The sequence below is a fragment of the Amblyraja radiata genome, chromosome 5 (assembly GCF_010909765.2).
Source record: "Amblyraja radiata isolate CabotCenter1 chromosome 5, sAmbRad1.1.pri, whole genome shotgun sequence".
Classification (NCBI taxonomy): Eukaryota; Metazoa; Chordata; class Chondrichthyes; order Rajiformes; family Rajidae; genus Amblyraja; species Amblyraja radiata.
The window spans coordinates 28926529-28947447 of record NC_045960.1 but is presented as its reverse complement, the minus strand read 5'-3'; the positions used below and the strand labels follow the sequence as shown (position 1 = coordinate 28947447).

Sequence of the window (20919 nt, the reverse complement as noted above, 5' to 3'; positions counted from 1 at the left end):
AGGTGGGACGTGTAGATGGGCAGGTTGGTCGGCGTGGGCAGGTTGGTCGGCGGGGGCAAGTTGGACCAAAGAGCCGGTTTCCACGTTCTCTGACTATTGCTGACCCTATGACTGACTCTATGACTAACAAATTGGTCAGTAGTACATTTTCAGGACAGACCAATAGATTGATTGAGATGTAGAATAAGTGTAGGTTAGTTGAATTGATGTAAAGATGATTAAATTGAATGCTCCGGTGAGTGTTTCTCCAGTGTTTCTTTGTTCTTAATACCAATGAACTTTAGATGTTTTGTTATCAAAGATTAATGGTGTTGTATCAAAGAGCCCAAGTTAGTTTGCACAGTGGCAATATTTTCTTTCAAGTTACCGGATACATTGCTCCTTAGTGTTTTCTCAATATTGACACGTGTGGTATTTTTAATAAATTTAATTTAAAACGTCTCCCTGTGTTGTTCCATGCAACACTACCTTGAGTGCCACGGCACTGTTCTTTCAAGTGCCTATTCCCTGTGTAATGTAAATGACCAGGTAATTGCTACAATAGATTGCATTATTTTTTTTGGCCCATGTGTTCACTTAACTAATTATGAAATATTCCTAAAACGGGTCATCAGTGCAATTATCACTTGTGAATTAATGGTACACCTTGCCATCAGATTGCAAGGAATTTCTGAAATAGTTTTGCAGTTGCACCATGATATGATTAGACATCATTAGCTCTTCTGCTTGGGGACAATTTGCCTGGATTTTCTGTTTAAAAGGTGGCATTTGTACCTGGAACATCTGGCTTTTGATTATGAACCTGGGCAGAAGCTTGGGAATTATGATTGACTGTGTAAGTTCTGAACTGCTGCCCCACTGATCTCTACATTCAGGCAATTGCACTTCACTGTTCGACTCTTGAGTCCGGGGGGACACGCACTTCCGCAAATTACCTCGGATATCCCTCCGAACCAGTGGGTGAAGTGATTTTAATTGGAAGAAATGGCGGGCGACAGGAGACTAATTACAAGATATTATAACTACAGTGATCTGCACGACACTCCCCCCCCCCCCCCCCCCCCCCCCCCCCACCTCTTGCAAAGATGCTATCCCCTACTTTCAATATCTCTGTCCCCACTGCATCTGCTCCCAAGGTGAGGCTTTCCATTGTAGGATGCGTGAGATGTCCTCATTTTTAATAAACATGGTTTCCCCCCCTATCACAGTGAATCCCTCACCCTTGTCTCCTCTGTGTCCCGTAGTTCTCCTTTCACTCCCCTTCCCCTCAAGCGGAATAAGGATAGAATTCCCCAGATCCTTGCCTTTCACCCCATCAGCCTCCGCATCCAATACATCATCCTCCAACATTTCCGTCACCGCCTACGTGATCCCACCACCAGCCACATCTTCTCATCCACACCCCTTTCCGTCTTCTGCAGCGACAGCCCCCTCTGCAATTCTTGGTTCATGCATCAATTCCCACCATAGCACCCCTTCCCCAGGTACTTTCCCCTGCAACCGCAAGAGATGTATTACATCCCTATACCTAGCAATGTTACAAAATTTTGAGATTTTAAAAATCTAGTCTGCAATTTATCCCATCATATAAAGCATAAAAATAAGTTTAATTTGACACCTAATTCACTTTTATACCTTCAGTATTAAAGTTATGGCCATTTTCATACTCGGAAATTAGCATCTTGTTCCCTATTGCTTTTTCATTGACTTAACTCAAAAGCTGTGATCAAGGACAGTCAAAAGCCCATAACTTTCTTAAAAATTAAGAGAACTGAACAAAATTTTCAGTTATTATAGATTGAAGCATTCTGAAACAAATATGAAACAATCTTACTTGGATGACCTAAAATTAAATTAGTTAGTTACCTAATTGTAGCTAACTACAAAATTTAATTACTAGATCTTAACATCTATCAATTTCTTAAGAAAAGGTTAACATTTTTAAATAGACTGTGTCCAAATAACATTCACACAAGAATTCACAATATAACATGATTTTTAAGTCATTGTCATGAATTTATAGGCCAAATGGAAGGAATTTAGTGTTTAATTGCTGTAAATTAATGGCCATTTAAATCTTCTTGCGAGTGGGATTTTGTGGAACGCGATCGTTTGGAACATTGCGGTTGCAGTGAATTTGAACCCCATGTCGGCAGAAAAAATACTGCCGGTTCGGATGGGTCCCAAGTCACCTTCTCGCAACTTACAATTTTGATTAAAGGCATCTTAAGAAGCACTTTTTTATGTAAAAATAAATGGCGTACCTTGCCTTGTCCCCTACGTGAGATCCGTCCCGTTATCGGCGTTCACGGCTTTAAAAGATGATTTTTAATTTACTCTAGCAATTAAATTATCCAACGCAGTTTAAAAATAACTCCAGAGAACGAATGTTGGAGCGATTTTTCTTGAGCAACTAAACAGCCTGATGAACATCGATTTAAACAGCCTGGAGAAAATGACATTTTAAACCCGCCCCCCTCTCAAAGGCGCCAAAGTCACGCACATGGGCAGTGACAGAACTGCAGCACCGCTGAAGGTAAGTTTTGTAACATACCTACTATACCTCCTCCCTCATCTCCAGCTAGGAAACCTAACAGTCTTTCCAGGTAAGACATGCTCCTCCTCTAATCTCATCTACTGCATCCATTGTTCCTGATGTGGCTTCCTGTACATCAGCAAGACCAAGCAGAGACTCACACCATTTTGCCAAGGCCTAAGAAATCTCTGGTTGCTAACCGTTTATCTCCCCTTCCCATTCCCACACTGACCTTTCTGTCCTGGGATTCCTCCATTGCAACACACAAACTGGAGGAACAACATCTAGTATTCCACTTGGGTAACTTACAACCAATGGTATGAATATTGAATTCACCAATTTTAGATAAGATACTAGACTAAGTCTAGTATTTATGTCTGGACCTCGAGTCCGTAATGAAGTTTATTATTATTATTATTAAGTGGGACCCGTTGTGTCCCAGCATCACACGGGAGGGCTGGTCCCCCAACGCAATATTCCACATCTCCACCAATTCCAATGGGGGGAGGGGGGGCTTTCTGGAGCGCTAGTATGGGTGTTGTGGGCTGAAGAGACTGGTTTCCAGAGAGCTAGTATGGACTCTTGTGCTGGCGGCTCAGTCACTCAAGCCTGTTGTGCTGGCAGCTCACTCACTCACGGCTGGTGGGCTGGCAGTTGACTCGCGGCTATTCCTTGAAATTTCATTTCAAGCAGGGTGCAAGGCCACCAAATTCAAGTGCAGTTTCTTACGACTTCAAGCAGGGTGCAAGGCCATTAAACGATAGCGAGGCTCCCTCCTCCATCGTGCAAAGACTGAGCCACGCCCACACTTCTGGGTTTTATAGTCCCACCCCCCCCCCCTCCCACCAGAAGGGGCGTGGCCTTCATGGCATGATTGACAGGAGAGAGAATCTTAACATTTTTTAAGCACTAATAACTCTTTAATTTTTCATCGATGGGAAAAATCCTCAGCACCTGATGAGCAGAGGGGGACGTCGAATAAAATCACAGCCGTACATGGTAGCGTTTTTTCTAAAATCAATATAAAGCGCAAACAGGAAGTGGTCATGATTAGACCTTTAATTATATATAAGACAAGGCAATTTTAATTAAGCAAGGCAACTTTAATTTGGCAAGGCAACTTTAATTAGGCAACACAGCTTTAGCATTTCCAAACCAAAGGCAACGCAGCTTTAACATTTCCAAACTATATTTTCAAACCACATTAAGGGCACTGACAGGTCAGTAAAGCCACTCACAGTTTAGTCGACATGTGTTCAGTGTTATTCACAGCTCAGACTGCGAGACGTGACCCTCTCGCTCCCCCATCTTGCAGAGACTGACTGAGGCATTCAACACTTCCGGGGTTGGACAGGCTAGATGCAGGAAGATTGTTCCCGATGTTGGGGAAGTCCAGAACAAGGGGTCACAGTTTAAGGATAAAGGGGAAATATTTTAGGACTGAGATGAGAAAAACGTTTTTTACACAGAGAGTGGTGAATCTCTGGAATTCTCTGCCACAGAATGTAGTTGAGGCCAGTTCATTGGCTATATTTAAGAGGGAGTTAGATGTGGCCCTTGTGGCTAAAGGGATCAGGGGGTATGGAGAGAAAGCAGGTATAGGATTCTGAGTTGGATAATCAGCCATGATCATATTGAATGGCGGTGCAGGCGCGAAGGGCCGAATGGCCTACTCCTGCGCCTATTTTCTATGTATTATAGTCCCTCCGGAAGGGGCATGGCCTTCAGGAGAGAGAATCTCAACATTTTTTAAACACTAACAACTCTTTTATTTTTCATCGATGGGAAAAATCCTCTTGTCCTGCGCAGCGGAGGGGAGTAAGATGGCCAAAAATCACAGCCGTAAGTGGCAGCGTTTTTTCTAAAATCAATTTACAGAATAACAGGAAGTGGTCAAGATCAGACTTTTAATAATATAAGATTAAACCCTTCCTTAAGCTGTGCCCACCTGGACTTGCACCTATTTCTCCCATCCACCTAATTTCCTTCCTCTAGCTTCACAATTTGCAAGCCTTCAAATCCTTTTTGCTCACACCTTCTGTCTTTTCATCTCTGGCTTTTGTCCAACCATCTGCCTATGAAACATCAAACACGATGGCACAGCTTGTAGAGCTACTGCCTCACAGCCCCAGAGACCCGGGTTTGATCCTGACCTTGAGTGCCATCTGTGTGGAGTTTGCACGTTCTCCCCGTGACTGCAGGTTTCCTCCGGGTACTCCAGTTTCCCCCCACATCTCAAGGATGCATGGATCTGTAGGTTAATTGGCCTCTAGTGTGTAGGATGTGGATGAGAAAGTGGGATGACATAGAACTAGTGTGAATGGGTGATTGATGGTCAGTGAGGACTCGGTGGGCCGAAGGGCCTGTTTCCATGCTTTATCTCTAAATAAAACGAAACTAAAAACTAAAACTAAACTTGCAGAGTAAATGTAAGAGAGCTTTGCAAAATGCAGGACATTTAGTGGGGCTACAAGGTGAATGAGACCCAGCACTACGCTGATTCAAACTCCACAGTAACACTTTAACTCATTTTGACATTTTACAATTGCTTGAAACAGGACTGTGTTCTTTATCCATTTCCATTTGACCTGTTTCTCATGTGTGTTCTGATCAATGACCTGTGGAACATTGATAGATCTGAGGTCACTCATGGGCATCGAATGCCAGGACAGAATGCCAAGTTCTAAATAGGTACAGCCTAGTCTGGATGACAAAGTTGGAGGCTCTGAACAGGTGCAGCCTGCTCAACATTGAGGCCACGATCCTGAGGGCACCATTCTGCTGAACTGGTCACATAATCTGTATGGACAGCTTCTATATTCCATACCCAATTCTTTAAGGTGTTTTTCCTTAGGGCGACCAGAACCACTGATGTCCAGGAATATACAGGGATTGTATCAAAGGCAGCAGCAAACACAGTGGCATTCCTGCAAGTGAGCTGAGTCTTGTGCCCAGGACTTGTGCTCGGGAACTAGAGGACATAGGTTTAAGGTGAAGGGGAAAATAGAGGAATCTGAGGGGTAACTTTTACACATAAAAGGGTGGTGGATGCATGGAACAAGCTGCCCAAGGAGGTAGTTTAAGGCATAGACTATTGCAGTGTTCCTGAAACAATTAGACAGGTACATGGATAGGACAGGTTTGGAGGGATATGGGCCAAAAGCAAGCAGGTGGGACTAATGTTGATGGGACATGTTGATCGGTGTGGGCAAGCTTGGATGAAGGGCCTGTTTCCACACACCATGACTGAGCAGGCTGGTGTACTTTATCCAAACGGGCATGTATCAAGTGTGAAGGCAACAAATGGGAGTGTACCAGAGCCAGAGAACGCAGGGAGGCTGTGCACGACTATCCTTGAGCCATTGACAAGCCTCCAGGGCTGCTCTCGCCATTGAAGACTGCACATATGATATTATCAAACACTATGGTCAACTGATGACGATGACTCTCAGGAATCAGCCTAATCTACCTTCTGAACCATCTCCATTAGAAGTATATCTTAATTAAGAAACTAAAACTGTCTGCACTATTGCAGATGTGGTATGACCAATACCCTATACAGTTGTGCGAAATGGGCAGCACGGTGGCGCTGCTGTGGAGCCGCTGCCTTGCAGCGCCGGAGAACCGGGTTCGATCCTGACTACGGGTGCTGTGTGTACGGAGTTTGTACGTTCTCCCTGTGACTGCGTGGGTTTTCTCCGAGATCTTCGGTTTCCTCCCACACTCCAAAGACGTACAGTTTTGTAGGTTAATTGGTTTGGTATAAATGTAAATTGTCACTAATATGTGTAGGATAATGTTAATGTGCTCCACCAAGCCATTTTGTTCCACCAAGCCATTTTTGTTTGTCCATTCACTGATTATTTGTATCCAGTTTCATTGCATTCTCTTCATAACTTGCTTTCCCAACCTCTTTGTATCGTCAGCAAAAATTGGCTGCAGCACTTTTTATATTACCATGAAGAAGATGTAAACAGTGGAAATCCTAGCATTGATCCCTGAAGCATCACACTACTCAAACCTCACGTCAAAAACCTTGGCGTGATATTTGACTTGGCACTGAAATTTGACAAACCAGTCAATGCCGTGGTAAAAGCTAGCTTCTTTCAGCTTCGGATGATAGCTAAAATAAAACAATTCCTCCAGTTGGATGACCTCGAAAAGATCATCCATACATTTATCTCCTCCCGCCTAGATTACTGCAACTCCCTTTACACTGGCATCAGCCAATCTTCCCTGTCCCGCCTGCAACTGGTCCAAAACGCCGCAGCGAGACTCCTGACGGGCACCCGAAAAAGGGACCACATCACCCCGATCCTGGCCTCTCTCCACTGGCTCCCTGTGCGGTTCCGAATAAATTTCAAGACCCTCCTCTTTGTCTACAAAGCCATCAATGGGCTTGCCCCCACTTACATTAAAAGTCTGCTCACCCACTACACCACCTCCAGGTCCCTCAGATCGGCCGACTTGGGGTTGCTGAATGTCCCGCGGTCTAGGCATAAGCTCAGGGGCGACCACGCCTTTGCGGTTGCAGCTCCTAGACTGCGGAACAGCATCCCCCTCCCCATCAGAACTGCCCCCTCCATCGACTTCTTTAAGTCTAGACTAAAAACTTATCTGTTCTGCCAAGCCTTTCCTGACGTCCTCTGAGCGAGGGCTATTTGTATATTTGTATGTAGCTTGCTTGTGTATACCATTCTTATAACAAATGTACAGCACTTTGGTCAACGAGAGTTGTTTTTCAAATGTGCTATATAAATAAATGTGACTTGACTTGACTTATAGTTAGTCAAACTCAAAATATAACTCCTCCTTGCCATGAGCTACTTTTATAACGTGTTGCATATTGACATTGTCTTTGAACTTTAATATCCAGAATATCCTGATGGGATTCTTAACTTTGTGTGCAATATGAACCCATTTGTTCTCCTCCATGCTCAGCATTGGATTTACTCCTGAGGTCAAGAGTGAGAATTATTTCTTTGGGGTTGTTCCAGTGAAGCAAAATGTGTGGGATCAGTCTCTTTGAAGAGAAATACAAACTGAATCTAGTCAGAAATCACGTTATTTTGAGAAGCACTGTTGGATGCTACCAGAGTATTATCTGACTAGGAAGAGGGCGGATTTTGCAAGGAAATAGAGATGCCTATTAGCAAGACGGAAGACAATTCTTACGAATATCTGACACTTTCCAGCTGTGTGATCGATAACATCAATAGAAATGTTAGGAAAACATCTCTGTTGTCATGGAAACAACAGAATTGTCCTTCACCGTTCTTTAATGCGGCCTTTTGTGGATATTTTGCAAGTACATTGATAAACCGTACTGATAAACTGATATGGAATTAACACAGTACACAGTGTCTGCTCGACTCGTGCACAATTTATGAAACTGGTGCATGCTTTAATTACATAAGGTGTTATACACTCAAATCATGCCGATTTGCACTATTTAGTTCAAGTAAGAGGAAAGGAATAACAATAGTTTTCCACCCCCACCCCCTATCTAACCAAATTCCTTTTTCTTTTATTGTTAATTTTCTGTCTCCATCCCCTCCCCCGTTTGCACTGGCTCCCTGCCATTTGTCTCTCTTGCCATCTGCTCCCTTCCTCTCTTAATCTGTCCATTAGTCTACTGGGTTGTCCTCCCTCTCCACACTTGCTCTTCCTTCCCCATTTTATTCTTATTGGATTCACACTTGTATTTATTTAGCAAGTATTAAATAAAAATACTTCCTGTTGGAAGTGTTTGTTCTGAGTAAATTATTTTTCATTGCATTATGACGTTTGGTTATTTTATCAAAACTAGAAAGATATTTTTTGCAAAATTCTAATTTAGTCCTGCTTATGTGGGTAATGCTGATGTATCCGAGTCAGAGGGTGTAGATTCTACTCCCACCCATAGATTTGGGCATGAAAATTAAAGCTGTCAGTTACAGAGGCATACAGCATGAAAGCAAACTTTGTGGTCAAACTCGTCCGTCTCGCCCAAGCTAGTCCCATTTTCCCATTCCTGGACTATAAGCCTTTTAAACCATTCCTATCCATGTAGCTTTCTAAATGTATTTCTAATTTATTGTACCTGCCTCAACAACATCATCTAGCAGCTCATTCTGTACACCCACCACCCACAGTGGGAAAAAGTTAGCCCTTTGGTTTTTATCTTCCCTTCATCTGAAACCTATGCACTCTAGTTTTTGATTCCCTTCCCTTGGGGAAAGAGACTGCATTCATCCTATCTATCCCCTCCCCCCCCTCATGACGTTATATACCTTTGTTAGATCACCCACTGCCTGCACTCCAAGGAATAAAATCCTAGCCTGCCCAACCCTATAGCTCAGGCCCTATGGTCCTGGCAACATCCTCCTAAATCTTCCTTGCACTCCTTCCAGGTTAACGGCAACTTTCATATAGCAGGGTGTCCAAAACTGAACACCATACTCCATGAATAGCCATGCCAACATCTTGTTGAATTGTAACACGACCTTCCAACTTCTATACTCAATTCCCTGACTAATGAAAGCCAGCTTGCCAAAAGCCTACTTTTACTTCTACATCTCTCTGCTCTACAACAGATGCAGGGCCCGATCATTCACTTTGACGGTCATGCCCTGATTTGATGTCCCAAAATACACCACCTCATTTTTCTGAATTAAGATCAATTTGCCATTCCTGTCTCCCTGATTTAATTTTATCTCTGCTTTGTTGTCACCTTCCCCTAGCTAACAATGATCTATTTTATATTTTCCTTGCTCTGCATCCCCTCTGATGTCTCGTTTTCACGCCTTACACTTCCTTATCTCTGTGTCTTCTTCTCCCCTGACTCAACCTAAGCAAGGGTCTTGTCCCGAAACATCACCCATTCCCTCTATCCAGAGATGCTGCCTGTCCCGTTGAATTACTCTTGCATTTTGTTGGAGTATTGCCAGAGGAGGTAGTGGAGGTAGGTGCTATAATAACATTTAAAAGACATTTGGACAGGAAAGGGAGGGTTTAAAGGGACACGGAGCAATGCTGGCAGGTGGAACTGGTGTAGGTGGGGCAACTTGGTCGTCATGAGCAAGTTGGATAGAAAGCCCTGTTTCTGTGCTGTATGACTCTGACTCTTTCAAGCTCATTCAAAACCCGATGCAAATTTGAAGATTATTGTCGTGTCTTGGCCAATGTTTATCCCTCAATCAATGCCAATTCAAAAGATTATCTAATCATGATCATATTGCAGTTTGTGGGAGCTTCCTATGTACACTATGCAGGGATCTCGCTTAACTTTTTTTCCCTGTTGCCAGCCGGGCAACCTTGGCAGCTTTTTAGGTTGCCAAATAAATGACAGTTTAGGTGGTCATTTAAGATGGCTTGCATGACGCGTGCGATATGTGTGCTCGGACGAAGTGCGTAGTTACCAGTCGGAATTATACTCAATGAAGCATTCACACATTATTTCTGCTTCAAATAAAGTCACAAACGAAACATTCACTAATCAAGACATGATATATCCCACAATGACATGCAGCAAAATTATAAGACAGTATCTCAACTCTTTTTACACATTGCAATGAATGCAATTTCTATTAGTTCTTTCCACTTCCAAACAAAAATGTGGTTGGATTATTCAGCGTATGATCAACCTGTGTCAATAAATCCTGAACCATGGTAACATATATGCATACGTTTGGTTGTGAATGTTGCTTATTAAATAACTACAGTACTGATACTCCATATTAAGAGCATTGATTTGCCGTTAAAATGAATTCTGTAATAACATGTCAACGGTAGCAGTGACAATTGAACACTGCGGTTTTAATGTTTCACGTGTTCACAATATAATTAATCCATCTTTATGGACTAAAACAAATACTAACATTGGGAATTAAAACACATTTGATTGCATTCCGTTATCAAACATAGTCAATGTGCGTTCTGAAGACATTTCCAGGACAATAGGGTCAGGGAGGGGTGTGTGTGTGAGGGGGGAGGGGGGGGGGTTGTTGTTGGAAGGCAGTCGGTGCAGAAGGGATGGTTTGAGGCAGGTGAATTAGTACATGTCGGTTGGAGTGGGTAAAATTGTGAGGGGGGATGTCAGTGGTGTTGAATGGGGGGGTTCAGTACGGGATGGATGGGGGTAGACAAAAGTGCTGGAGAAACTCAGCGGGTGAGGCAGCATCTATGGAGCGAAGGAAATAGGCAACGTTTCGGGTCGAGACCCTTCTTCAGACAATTCCCCCCATTCTTCTTGAATGGGAGCATCAGTACAGGATGGATGGATGGATGGGGGGGAGATCAGCGCAGGATGAATGGGGGGGGGTCAGTACAGTGTGGATCGGAGGGTCTGTGCAGGATGAATGGGAGATCACTACAGGATGAATGAGGGGAAGGTGCAGGGTAAATGGAGGGTGGGTCAGTACGGGATGAATGCGTGAATTAGTACAGGATGGATGGGGGATCAGTACAGGATGGATGGAGGAGAAGTGCAGGATGGATGGGAAAGGGGTAAGTACAGGGTGAATTAGGGAACCAGTGTGGGTGGGGGGGGGGGGGGTGGCGGCAGGAGAATTAATGCGAGGTGGATAGGGTGATCAGCGCAGGATGAATAGATTGGGGGGGGGGGAGATGGGGAGGGGAGCACAGGGAATGTCAGTGAGGACTGACAAACGTCGTGTTCCTTTTCTCCAGAGATGCTGCCTGACCCGCGGAGTTACTCCAGTTTTTTGTGTCTATCTTCAGTACAAACCAGTATCTGGTTGCCAAGCCGGGCAAAATGACTCGGTGTTTAGGTTGTCCGGCGGCGCTTTGAGTGGTCAGTGGCACCCGGGCAACCGTTAATTTCGAGCCCTACTATGGGTACTGTGTTCCAGACTACTTGCATCTGGAAAAAAAAATCTTTTTGCTGTAACATTGTCCTCTTCCGTGCACCCACATATCGAATATTTTATTTGATGAACACAATAGCATTTGTTAACTTTGTGTGGTTAAAACAGGATTGGCAATCAGGATGATGAGCCGTGCTGGATTATTCGTGCTCCACTTTGTTCCTTTCTGTAAAGCACTTTGGAATTTCCTGAAACTTATGAACTGATATGTACAAATCCTTGTAATTTTAGGCAGTTTTGTAAGGGGGAAAAAAAACTAAATTGAAACTTAAATTCATTTGACTTTCTCAATGCGAGGGTGCACTCGGTATTGTTGGGAGAGAGATAATCATGTCTTGTTGCTGTAGAAACTACTTTTGTTTTATTGTTTTAGTGGCTTTTGTTTTGGTCAAGAATTAAAATGACTGCCGAAACTATTTTTCAACATCAGTAATGTGCTTGTATTTGCACAGACTAACTGGAAGAGAACAAAATATAAAAACCTAAATATGGGCGGTGTTCACCACTTTTTTTGCAATAGCCTTCGTTCATGGCGTCAGAGTTAAGCTGTGATGCAACCAGTCATAATGCTCTCTATTATACTCCTGTAGAAGTTCAAGAGAGAATTTGTTGACATACAGAATCTCCTCAATCTTCTTAGGAAGTAGAGGTGTTGATGGGCTTTCTTTATGATAGCATCAATATGCTGGGTCAAGGACAGATCTTCAGAGATATGCATACCCAGGAATTTGAAGCTTTTGACTCCATCACCGTCCTGTTGATGAAGACGGGTTTGTGGATCATCTTCCTTCCTCTTCCAAAGTCCACAATCAGTTCCTTGGTCTTACTTGCATTGAGAGCAAGGTTGTCCTGGCACCATTTGATTTGTCGATTGACCTCACTTCTATACGCTGTTTCATCATCTTATGTAATTTGTCCAACAATGGTGGTGTAATCGGCGAACTTGAAGATGGAGTTTGGCTGTGTCTGGCTGCGCAGTCATGAGTATGAGGATGATCGAACAAGGGCTTCAGCAGGCAGCCTTGACGTGCTCCCGTGCTGATGGTTATTGAGGAGAATGTGTTGGTCCAGATTGTGGTCTGTTGATAAGGAAGTTGAAGATCCAGTTGCAGAAGGATGTGCATAGACCCAGTTCTGTGAGCTTGGTAACAAACTTGGAGTGGATGATTGTGTTAAATGCTGAGCTGTAGTCTATGAACACCAGCCTGACGTATGTGTTTTTATTGTCCAATTGGTCCATTGCAGAGTGGAGAGCCAGTGAGATTGCATCCTCTGTTGACCTGTTGTAGCAATAGGCAAATGGACGTGGGTCCAGGTTCTTGTTGAGGTAGAAATTGATGTGCACCACAACCAACATCTCAAAGCACTTCATCACCACAGACATTAGTGCCACCGGTCAGTAGTCATTGAGGTACATCACCTCACTCTTCTTGGGACAAAAAGATGTACTATTGATGCCTTTTAAAAAGCAAAAATAAATGAAGAAAGAATGAACACTTGTGGTTTCTTGGTTGTCATTATTTAAGATTACCTTTACAGAGAGTTTTTTAGTTCCAGATAATTTAATTGAATTAAGTTTACAGCAGTTATGACAGTTTAAAAAAAGTTGTATCAAAATTCAGTTAATGCCTCCGAGTTAGTACCATGATAACTTAGTTGTGGCACCACAACTATATATGACTAAAACCCAGGACTATGTACTTAATCTAAACAGCTGAGTGCAACTAGGCTCTGTGACTATGGACATCATTAATACAATCAATTCCGTCTTTCAGTGATGCACCTTAACTCATGAATTGCTAGCAGAGCTTGCTGAATAGTAGTTGAGAGTATGAATTGATTCATCCTCTGCCTTCTTATACTGCAAGGTGAAGAGATCGTTGTAGCACCTAACATGTTTCAATTGAGATTGAAATCTTGCCAATTTGAATGAATCTGTTGAGTATTCTGTGGACCATACTTTACCTTAATTGTCTCCCTTTCTCCATATCACATGAATAGATGTTGTAACAAAAAGCCTTTTTTTTAAAATAAAGCTTTCATATTAAACATGTGCTTTGCAGGAGTACACTGCACACATGGCTTCAATCGAACTGGATTTCTTATCTGTGCTTACTTGGTGGAGAAGATGGATTGGAGGTAATTAACTTTCACAGTATATTTAGAATATAAGAGCATATCGATAAAGTTGTGCCAAAGGGAATTGGCATACTTATGTGGTAACTCTGTACAAGTGTGTTGGTGTTAAGTACTTCTTTGGCTCTATTATACTGAGGAAATAAATGCAAAATTGAAATTTCTCATGTAAGATTATGGTCAGTAAAGCACAAGGAAAAAATTTAACATTTTATATTCAACCACCTAGAAGGGAAGTGTATTCTACTGATTTGTTGCATAATCCTAAATGTTATACAGGGAATTAAACCACATGTGTGGACTGAATATCGATGGTTTACTTGTGGATTGTTTCTGAAACTGGCAATTTTTTGACTCCCAAAATTACATGATGAATGCACATGCATACTCAATGAAAGCAGCCCTTTGCAGAATGCAGAAGTCTTCCTCCTTTGGTAAGTCCCCAAGAATAAAGTCGTTTCATTTTCTCCAAACTAATTTTTTTCTTTTTTAAGAAGAAAATCTAATTTATGAAATTCGGCAGCATATGATGTACATGAAATATGCAACGGGACTCCAATGGTTTATTGACATATAAGCCATCAGAAAGGTATAGACAAATGATATAACTGGCATGATTAGGCGATTGTCCTTTAATTTCCCCCCCCCCCCCCCTTCCTAAAATGACAAATTACGTGTATATTGTCACTGGCTCCTTGTTACCGTATTTCATTGTTTAGATGTGCTGTTTGGAAAACATCTGAAAGTTGCGTTTTTGCGTTGAGCTCCATTGCTTCTGTTCTTCGTTCTTCTGTTGTCACTGGAAGAGCATGCTGTGATATACCTGCGAGAGGTGAAATACAAAATGATTGTTTCCCGACTGCTTCTGGCTTTCTAAACCATAGAATATTGTTACAGCAGGGTGCTGAGATATGCATGTAAGTGCAAATATTTTCCTTTTATAAGCAATTAGGATTATGTGGCAATTCAGTAAAAATAAAACTTTCAATTTCATATGCTCATTCATGGAATTCGAAGATAATTCTGAGATTGTGTGCAGCAATAGTGATGTTGAAAACTTTTTAAGTTATGTTACTGATTAAAATGTTTTTTCAACAAAACAAATGAGTATTAGTAAGTTTTACTTGCAGTCCTGGTTTTGCAATCCTCTCTATGTAGCTATGTGGAATAGCACCTAACATATTGAAATGGGATACATTTTACATGTGTTATTGTCTCCATATGTCACAGCGCAGGGAACACATTTTTTTGTCAGGCAGACTACACAATAGACATCGTGTGTAGGAAGGAACTGCAAATGCTGGTTTAAACCGAATATAGACACAAAATGCTGGAGCAATTTAGCGGGACAAACAGCATCTCTGGAGAGATGGAATGGGTGATGCTTCGAGTATGAAGAAGGGTCTCGACCCGAAATGTCACCCATTCCTTCTCTCCAGAGATGCTGCCTGTCCCACTAAATTACTCCAGCATTTTGTGTCGAAACACAATAGACTTTGATAGTCAAAAAAAGACTGCAAGTAAGCACATAACGATCAAATGCAGTTGTTTTCAGAGAATTTAATCCATAGTGATTGTGCCTCACCAATCTTTGCTTTAACCGGAATGTTACCAATTATGATATTGGGACTACTGATAGTAAACTGCTGCCACATACTACGTTGACGCTAATAGGACTGCAAGCTGATTCCAGTTTGATTAATTTTATTAGCAGCTTTCTTGCATGAGATAAAAGAATGCTTTATTTTTCTATTTAGCATTGAAGCAGCAGTCGCTACTTTTGCGCAGGCAAGGCCCCCTGGTATTTATAAAGGGGAATACCTGCAGGAACTTTTTTCACGCTATGGTGAGGTAGATGATGCACCGCCACCACCGGCACGACCAGATTGGTGTTTTGAGGACGATGATGAAAATGCCGATGATGATGGATGCAAGATCAGTAATGAGACGGAACCTGGATCTTCAAGCTCTAACCCCAGCAAGAGGAGAAAAGAGCGACTTAAAGTGGTAAGAATGATATAGGATTGGGAGAGGTTTTAAGGCAACAAAATTAAGTTGAGATATCTTGAACGGGTACTTTGCAAGAATGGAATAGAATTTGCTTATTCTCGAAGTTTGTAACAGCCAACTAACCTTCAAGTGTATAATCTATATTACTAAAAGTCTGAACTTGACCACTTCCTGTTGTTCTGTATATTGATTTTAGAAAAAACGCTGCCACTTACGGCTGTGGTTTTTGGCCATCTTACTCAGTCCCCCTCTGCTGCGCAGGACAAGAGGATTTTTCCCATCGATGAAAAATAAAAGAGTTATTAGTGTTTAAAAAATGTTGAGATTCTCTCTCCTGAAGGACACGCCCCTTCTGGAGGGACTATAAAACCCGGAAGTGTTGAGTGCCTCAGTCAGTCTCTGCAAGATGGGGGAGCGAGAGGGTCGCTTCTCTCAATCTGAGCTGTGAATAACACTGAACACATGTCTACTAAACTGAGTGGTTTTACTGACCTGTCAGTGCCCTTAATGTGGTTTGAAAATATAGTTTGGAAATGCTAAAACTGTGTTGCCTTTGGTTTGGAAATGCTAAAGCTGTGTTGCCTTTGGTTTGGAAATGCAAAAGCTGTGTTGCCTTTGGTTTGGAAATGCTAAAGCTGTGTTGCTTTTGGTTTGGAAATGCTAAAGCTGTGTTGCCTTTGGTTTGGAAATGCTAAAGCTGTGTTGCCTTTGGTTTGGAAATGCTAAAGCTGTGTTGCCTTTGGTTTGGAAATGCTAAAGCTGTGTTGCCTGATTAAAGTTGCCTTGCCTAACTAAAGTTGACGCTAAACTAAAGTTGCCTTGCCATCTATATAATTAAAAGTCTAATCTTGACCACTTCCTGTTTGTGCTTTATATTGATTTTAGAAAAACGCTACCACATACGGCTGTGATTTTTGGCTATCTTACTCAGTCCCCCTCCGCTCATCAGGTGCCGAGGATTTTCCTATCGATGAAAAATATAAGAGTTATTGGTGTTTAAAAAATGTTGAGATTCTCTCTCCTGTCAATCACGCCACGACGACACGCCCCTTCTGGTGGGAGGGGGGAGGGACTATAAAACCCAGAAGTGTGGGCGTGGCTCAGTCTCTGCAAGATGGAGGAGGGAGAGGTCACGACTCGCTGTCTTTAGTGGGCTTGCAACCTGCTTGAAATGGTATGAAACTGCACTTGAATTTGATGGCCTTGCACCCTGCTTGAAGTGGTATGAAACTGCACTTGAATTTTGTGACCTTGCACCATGCTTGAAGCGGTAAGAAACTGCACTTGAATTTGGTGGCCTTGCACACTGCTTGAAATGGAATTTCAAGGAATAGCCGTGAGTGAGCTGCCAGCACAACAGGCTTAAGTGACTGAGCTGCTAGCCCAAGAATCCATTCGGCCCACAATGTCCATACTAGCCCTCTGGAAATCAGTCCCTTCAGCCCTCCTGTGTGATGCTGGGACCCAACGGGTCCCACTTAGTATAGTAAGTTACTATTAGAAAAGCAATGGAACAGATCTTGCTGACCTCCTCTCCACATCTGGAATTTTCAGCTGAGGTTTCCCATGCCTCAATGGTTCAATGGTTTCTTTATTGTCACATGTAGCAGGTGCAGTGAAATATATGTTTTAGCATACAGCTCAGCAAGACTATCCCCGTACATAAGCAGAATTACCCCAGCTCAGTACAGTATGTACGGGGATAGAGCAGTGCTCTCCGTCTGAACACCTCCCACCTGCCGCTCGCCGGCTTTGCTCATGTCAGCCGCTTCCCACAAATCCTTAAATTCCCACAGCCGAGTAACCTCAATCGTGCTGTCGGAATTTAAGGATTTGCGGGAAGCGGCTGACATGAGTGAGGCCAGCGAGCGGCAGGAGAGAGGTTTTCAGACGGAGAGTTGGCAGAGATGAGCGGGGTCTGGCAGAAGACGCCGAGGTGGCAGCTGGTTCCGCTGTCCGGCCCGGTGGCCGCTCACAGCCACCCGAGCTGCTTCCCTCCCATGCCTCAATGCAGTGGCTCCATGCAAGGAGCGTCGCAAGTGGGTTACTGTCATGATCCCGATCCCCTCCTTCACAACGCTCCTGCCCTCCCTGCAACTTTACCCCAGGCCAAACTCCCCAAATGCTGTGAAAGGAACTCTCCCTTTCCAGGCCCCAACTCTGGGAAATACAGTATTTAAAAACATATAGTACCAAGAAATGTACTTACCACATTATCGGTACACGAACTCCATTCTTCTCTCTTTGTTTCTTAAAATATGCTTAAGATAATGGCAATCCATATTTGAAATTATCATGATTTTGCCTTTTCAAACAATCTGTTTGATAGAGGATATTCATATGGTCCAAGTCTACTCCACCGTTCAATAATTTCTGATATATCTTTCCATCTCAACCTCATTCTCCTGCCTTCTCCCCATAACCCCTGCCACCCTTACTAATCAATAATCTGTGCAGCAGTCCAGAACTTGAGTTTCAATAGCTGGTGCCAATGACCTTGATAGGAATCACCTGCAATAGCCAACACGATTTGGAAGGATGGAAGCAGAGCAGATAAACAGGAACAATTATAAAATAAATTAGCTGATGAACATCTGATTTCCATTAAACATCATCTATATGGAGCTTTATTAAGAACTACAAAAGAATATTTGATTTTTTGAGTGATTTTTGCAGGGGTCTTTTGAGATAAATTGGGCAAACCTCAAGATTAGTTAATAATGCACCCTACATCAATATCTGAAAATCTACAACATGTATTAGGATATTGGATAAACCAAGCACCTTGCCGTTGCCCCATGTAACATATATCTTGTACTTATCTTAAAATTAAATGAAAACCAAAGTGGAAAAGGTAGATATCTGAAATAAGAACCAAAAATGCTGGAACCATTTGGCAGATCAGGTAGAATACTCCATTGATGCTGCCTGACCTGCTGAGTGTTTCCAGCATTTTCTGTTAAAATTAGATTGTGACCTGTTAGGGACAGCTAAGCATTTTCCATATTGGTGTAACATTATTTTAACGCACCTGCTGGGAAAGTGATCTGATGGATTGGCTTGAATAGCAATTTTTAATGTCATCTGATTTGACTCTCCGTTTACCTCACTTCTAACACAGATTGTACTATTATTGTTTAATTTTCTCGTTAGGGAGCAATTTTTCTGGAGGGAATGCAAGTTAAAGGTGTGACACAATTGATAACCGAACCTAAGTTGGGAGAGGTCCAAAGGAAATGTCAACAGTACTGTGGATGGGAAAGGTGAGCAATTTTTGATGCACGTAAATGTAATTACCCTAAATGCCTTTGCTAATGAATGTTAACTTGGAATTGATGATGATAATTTATATTCGTCTTCTAATTGATTGCACATTCTCTGTTTTAGTAGCCTGGAATTTTAAAGTAAACCTAACTCCTTTTTTTACCATAAAATTAACAGAGATCGGATTATTTCCATGCCCTCCCTGTTGCAGAAAAATGAATCTAGCTGGTCCACTTGTGAATAAGCCTTTAGAAAAGAGATCAGTACATATGAAATACCATTGTTTCACATCTGTTGGAATAAGAAATGTTGGAATGCACTGCAACCTTGATTTATTCCTAAAAATCCAAAGATTAATTTATTTGTGCCATACGTACAAACTAGTTTCTAGTTGACTAATATGTCTGATTTTGCTGCTACAATGTGGATAAGATGGTATTTACTTAAAGGGAAAGAATTGCACTTTGAAAATAGTGTCAATAATAGCGACAGATTTGACAAGGCTTTTCAAAGAAAATTTACCTGATTCATTTGCATCTTTTAGTGAAGGAAGGCTGCCATCCTACCCTCCTCTAAGCCACATGTGATGCACGATTCATGCATTATGGGTGACTCTTTACTGCCTTTTGCAAAATATTAGCAAGTTTCAATTGTATCTCAATAGCAGATAACAAGTAAGAATTTCATTGTTCTGTTTCAGGAATGACAGTAAAACACTCTTGACTCTCTTGATTTGATCTCTGTCAGAGATATTCATTTCATCCTATGTGACCTCCAACTCCCTCTGCAACTTAAAACCGACTCTTTTCTTTCTTTCCCAGTCCTGATGAAGTGTGTTTGACCTGAAATGTTAACTCAATTTCTCTTTCCACAGATACTGTCTGACATGTTTAGTGTTTCCACCATTTTTGTTTCAGATTTCCAAACTTAGCTGTTTCGTAATTCTTCATTGCAAGTCACTCAAATGTATTCACACTGATGTGTAATTAATTTAGTAAGAATAAAACCAGCCTTTTCAACATTCAACTGAGAAACCAGGTTAAGATGGACTATGTCTCTTTCCCATGGAATCCCTCTTTCCAACTGAGTTTCATTTAAAAATTGAGTTGGCTGTTTTAGAAAAACTATTAGATGCTTGGGTTAACTTCCAGGGTATCTAGGACAACTTTTTTTCTCAAAGACATCTGAGATTAGCTGAGTGTTTAGTGTAATAAATAAAGCTTGTTTTCAATTCCAAGAAGAACAGCTAGTTTAGAAAATATAGTCAACTTTGATTTGTTGATTAGGGTAGAAGCATGGGCTTCTTGATTATACAAGTGCATGCTGTGAACTAATTCACTGGAAGACGACTACTTCTGCTTCGAGAAGCTCCACCTTGCTCCATGATCTGGAGCAGTGCACGGATTCTTGTTCTCTAAAGCGGCCATCACAAACAGATCGGCAGGAAGCTGTGAGATCCATCGCTACTAGCTGACATTCAAATCTACCACATTTCTACTGATCTGGCTTTTAAATTATTTTCCCACTCCATCTTGGACAACCACTACTTCATACCATTATAATTGCCCTTTATTTAAGTTGAAGACAGTAGTTTCAGGTGAACCCCAGCCCATTGGAACAGCTATCTTTCTCCAGTCAGGTACCTGTGTTCCATGAATGGCAGTTATATGGACCATGACAATTAGATCCTCGCCTCTCATTCCAAGTTGTTCTCGAGCCCAGAAGACGGATCTTTAACCCTTGCACCAGGCAGGCAATACAACCTTCAGGACTCTGCCTTTGTGGCAGACAGCAGTATTAAGGCAGATGTTTTGAGCATCGGGAGTCTTTGGAACTCTCTTTTGCAAAGGGTGGTTGAAAAATAATCCGTTTTTTTAAAGACAGAACAAAGTTAGATGGATACAAAAAGGGACATAAAGTGCTGGAAGAACTCAGTGGGTTAGGCAGCACCTCTGGAGGATTTGGAAAGGGAGGGGAGGGAAGAGAGGAAGAGAGAAAACTAGGTGGATCCAAGATATACAAAGTGGGAATGTCAAATTGAGGTTGCAATCGGAGCGGCCATAAATGTTAAGTTGGTTTGAGGGGTTTTGAAACTTTGGAGATCCT

General features: G+C 42.1%; 1 protein-coding gene across 1 annotated transcript in view; it reads left to right on the top strand.

Annotated features, from left to right (window-relative positions):
- The window catches only part of rngtt (RNA guanylyltransferase and 5'-phosphatase), a 289586-nt gene that overhangs the window by 36825 nt on the left and 231842 nt on the right, over nucleotides 1-20919 (top strand). Inside the window, exons 5-7 of the mRNA XM_033020853.1 lie at nucleotides 13467-13542; nucleotides 15297-15546; nucleotides 18703-18812. Of these exons, the coding sequence (XP_032876744.1) occupies nucleotides 13467-13542; nucleotides 15297-15546; nucleotides 18703-18812 (436 nt within the window). The remainder of the gene's footprint in view (nucleotides 1-13466; nucleotides 13543-15296; nucleotides 15547-18702; nucleotides 18813-20919) is intronic.